The sequence below is a fragment of the Cyclopterus lumpus genome, chromosome 7, assembly GCF_009769545.1.
Source record: "Cyclopterus lumpus isolate fCycLum1 chromosome 7, fCycLum1.pri, whole genome shotgun sequence".
NCBI lineage: Eukaryota > Metazoa > Chordata > Actinopteri > Perciformes > Cyclopteridae > Cyclopterus > Cyclopterus lumpus.
The window spans coordinates 1,493,438-1,496,916 of record NC_046972.1 but is presented as its reverse complement, the minus strand read 5'-3'; the positions used below and the strand labels follow the sequence as shown (position 1 = coordinate 1,496,916).

The 3,479-nt window shown below is 42.8% G+C and overlaps 1 protein-coding gene across 3 annotated transcripts; it reads right to left on the bottom strand.

The window, feature by feature from the left end:
• Window positions 1-599: 599 nt before the first annotated feature.
• LOC117733604 (piggyBac transposable element-derived protein 3-like) lies at window positions 600-3,032 on the bottom strand. Of its 3 annotated transcripts, none has more exons than XM_034537380.1 (3): window positions 2,990-3,032; window positions 811-2,424; window positions 600-768 (listed from the first exon to the last, which is right to left on the bottom strand). In XM_034537380.1, the coding sequence occupies exon 2, from the start codon at window positions 2,113-2,115 to the stop codon at window positions 814-816; it is 1,302 nt and encodes a 433-aa protein (XP_034393271.1). In that variant the 5' UTR covers window positions 2,116-2,424; window positions 2,990-3,032; the 3' UTR covers window positions 600-768; window positions 811-813. The 3 variants fall into 3 exon arrangements, 2 of the variants coding, with proteins under 2 accessions (XP_034393271.1, XP_034393270.1); XR_004609753.1 differs by having other exon boundaries at window positions 636-684; window positions 727-2,424; XM_034537379.1 differs by having other exon boundaries at window positions 600-2,424.
• Window positions 3,033-3,479: the final 447 nt, after the last annotated feature.

Here is a 3,479-nt window from a genome sequence, read left to right as displayed (position 1 = left end):
CTTGAGTTTTCTATTTTTTTTCCCAGTTAAACAAACTGAAGAATAAACTGTGAAGTGATATGTACTTATTTTAGAAAGAAATAAAAATATTTTATACAGTTCATGCATTATAATGCAATTCATTAAAAACCAAGACAAATTTGGGGTCGGGTTGCGGGGGGGGGGGGGGGTCGTCCAATGTTCCTATATCATCAAAGGGGGTCTTGACAGAAAAAGTTTGGGAACCACTGCTCTATGGCATGACTTTTTATTTTATGGGGTAAAAAATATTTGATCCCAATTTTGGGGAGCTTGGGGCTCCCTTACACAATATCAATCATAAAATGTATGCCCCCCCCAAAAAAAAAACTAGATTTGGGTTTGTTGCCTCAGGGCAACAAACCCAAATCTACGAGGGTACTGAAACACCAAGGTTTTCTCTTGTAAATATAATAAGTGAAATAAGTCAAACAAGCAATGTATGGATTTAGAAAGAGTTCATTTGGACAATCCAAACAATGACAATTAGAAAATATCAAATAAATGAAATTACCAACACTGTATGTACAAAATCCACATACAAAACATGTAAATTCATTTAAACATTCAATTATCGTGTGTGTGTGTGTGTGTGTGTCCGCGCTTGTGTTTAGTGTGTGTTGAGTTTGTGTGGGTTAGGGTTTGAATCAGTGACAAAGAACACATGTCCTATTCTGTCCCATTCACAGTCCAGTCACGTGAACACATGTCCTATTCTGTCCCATTCACAGTCCAGTCACGTGAACACATGTCCTATTCTGTCCCATTCACAGTCCAGTCACGTGAACACATGTCCTATTCTGTGTGGAACCTCAAGAAGCAGTTATTGCTGGATGTGAAGCAGAGGTGGACACCACATTTCTGGCACTTGGCTTTTGGTGTACCTGTGCACCCTGGTACTTTGCATCTCCCCTTCTTTTCAACCATTATCATCAAGTGGGCTGTGGCATCAAGGCGCACATCAGGGACTGGAATGGGAGTAGCAGGTCCTCTTCTCCTCTTCTCCTCGTACTCACCAGCAATTGTGGAACTGGGACGACCTTTCCTGCGCACCAGGCTCTTTCCACTTCTGCAAAGGCCTTCAGCGATGTAGGATTTGAAGGTGTAAAGCTTCATTTGGTCCTTCTTCGTCATTCCGTTCCCTTCACAATTTCTTCGGTAAAGCAGCCAGGCGGTCACAACGATTAAATCCAAGAAGTGGAACAACAGACGGCGGTACCATTTTTTTAATCTAATTTTTGTGCGGTACAGTGCAATAAGGGAGTCAAGAAGATCCACTCCACCCATATTCTTGTTGTAAATCTTCACCACAGCAGGGCGGGGGACTTTGAGGAGCATCTTCTTCTTGCGATCCCACCTCTGAACCTCTGTGACTGGGTGGGCTCCAGTGTAGTCACTCAGAATAGTGACTGAGCGGTTATCATACCATTTGACAACATGCAAAGTGGTTTCTCCAACCATGGCCATCTTCTGCTGAAAGGATCCACGTCCTGTTCTCTTCAGCTCAGCATCGCTCATCAAGCTGACCCCTGGTAGTCGGTTGCAACGGACAGTACCAATGCTGTGAATTCCCTGTTGTGCCAGTGTGAGCACAAGAGGGACACTCGTGAACCAGTTATCAAAGAAGAGCTTGTAGTTCTCGTGCTTTGGTATAGGCTGGGCCAGGCGGAGGACCACATTGCCGCTTGCTCCTATATCTGCCAGCTCAGGGGGTTGCACAACTCTTCCTGTATAGATTTCAAAGTTATGGGGGACACCGTCGGAGCCAGCCAGGACGAGTAACTTATAACCCCATTTCTTTGGTTTTGATGGCAGGTATTGCTTGATCCTGCTCCATCCCTTGAATGGAACCATCTGCTCATCAACAGCCAGATTCTCGCTCATTGGGATGGACGTCAGTTTGGAGTTTAGATGAGTAACCAATGGTCGAATCTTATATATTGGATCATTTTCCTCCTGCCTCTCTTCATTGTTATTGAAGTGCAGGGCTTTTTTGATGGCCTCCCATCTATTGAGTGTCATTGTATCGGCTACCTGGGACACTCGGCAGGCCTTGTTCCAAAACATGCGGGTGCCTGGTAATCCAAACAATGACATGTAGACCACAGTACCCAGGAACTGCTCCAGTTCCTGGGTACTGAGGTTAAGGGGCTTGTTTGGGTCACATTGTATGGCATATACATTTGACTGCCCTACTTATATCCTGAAGAATGTCTTCAGAGAAAAAATGCTGAAAATACTCAAGGGGGGACATAATATTAAAAATATTACGGCCCTGCCATTCTGGGTGAGCATAGAATGCATTGTGGGGTGTTCTCCACCGAGGTAGGCTTGGATTTTCAACTACAACTTCATCCTCATCCTGATCCACAGACTCACTGTCACTGTCATCAGACAAGCATTCTCCTGAAAGAAATAAGAAAGCACAAATTTGAATGTGTCATATTCAAAATGAATGATTATGAATGAATGACACACATTGTTCTACTGACTGACCCCAGACCGACCCCTAATCTCCTGACTGTCTGGCAAACCTGTTTCAGGGATCCACTCTTCCTGACTTCTTTCAAGCTCACTGTCCTCGTTGTCACTGTCATCAAGCTCACTGTCCTCACTGTCAGAGGGAACGGCCCTAGCTGCTTGATCCTGAACCTTTCGGCCTTAAAATGTTCTTGTGTCCATTCCCTGTCAATATCAGTAGTTAGTAAAGCAAAAACATTGACTATGGTCATGATTATACACCTGGGCACACATCCCTACACTACAGCATGATAGCCTTAACAAAAGTGGTCTAACTGCACAGTGTTGCCTTGAGGCAACGAACCAAAAAACACAATTTTAGTAAAGAAATATTAACAAAATAAGTATTTAAACTATCAAAGATACTTCATGACATAGTTATGCACATGTAAACATTTTTAAAAAGAAGTTATTTCAATTTAAACAGGTTAAAAAGTTAAATTTATCTTACTGATTTGTGGCACTGTGTCCCATGCAGCTTGGCAGCCTGAAAAGGATGCTTCACCCAAAGAGAAAAGGCTAAACCCACTTTGGGCCCTCATTTGATTGGACACAGACATATCTGGTGACATTATAGACATTGTTTTTTTTTTTTTAAATTAAAGGGGCAGTGTAAGGTCCTTGCGTAAGGTCCTTGCGATGGCATACTGTTGCCTGAGGGCAACAGTATGCCAATCATCATTTATTGTGTCTTACTGAAACCTGGCTGAGTCATGAAGAATATGTCAGCCTAAATGAATCAACTCCTCCAAGTCATATTAATACATTACATACACACACATACATACAATACATACACATTCCTCGAGGCACCGGCCGAGGAGGTGGAGTAGCAGCCATCTTTGACTCAAGCCTATTAATGAATCCTAAACCTAAATTAAACTACAACTCATTTGAAAGCTGTGTTCTTAGTCTTTCACATCCAACCTGGAAAACATTAC

Bases quoted from the DNA above. Each gene is read 5' to 3' on its own strand.
- LOC117733604 (XM_034537379.1), bottom strand. From the start codon at position 2,115: ATGTCATTGTTTGGATTACCAGGCACCCGCATGTTTTGGAACAAGGCC.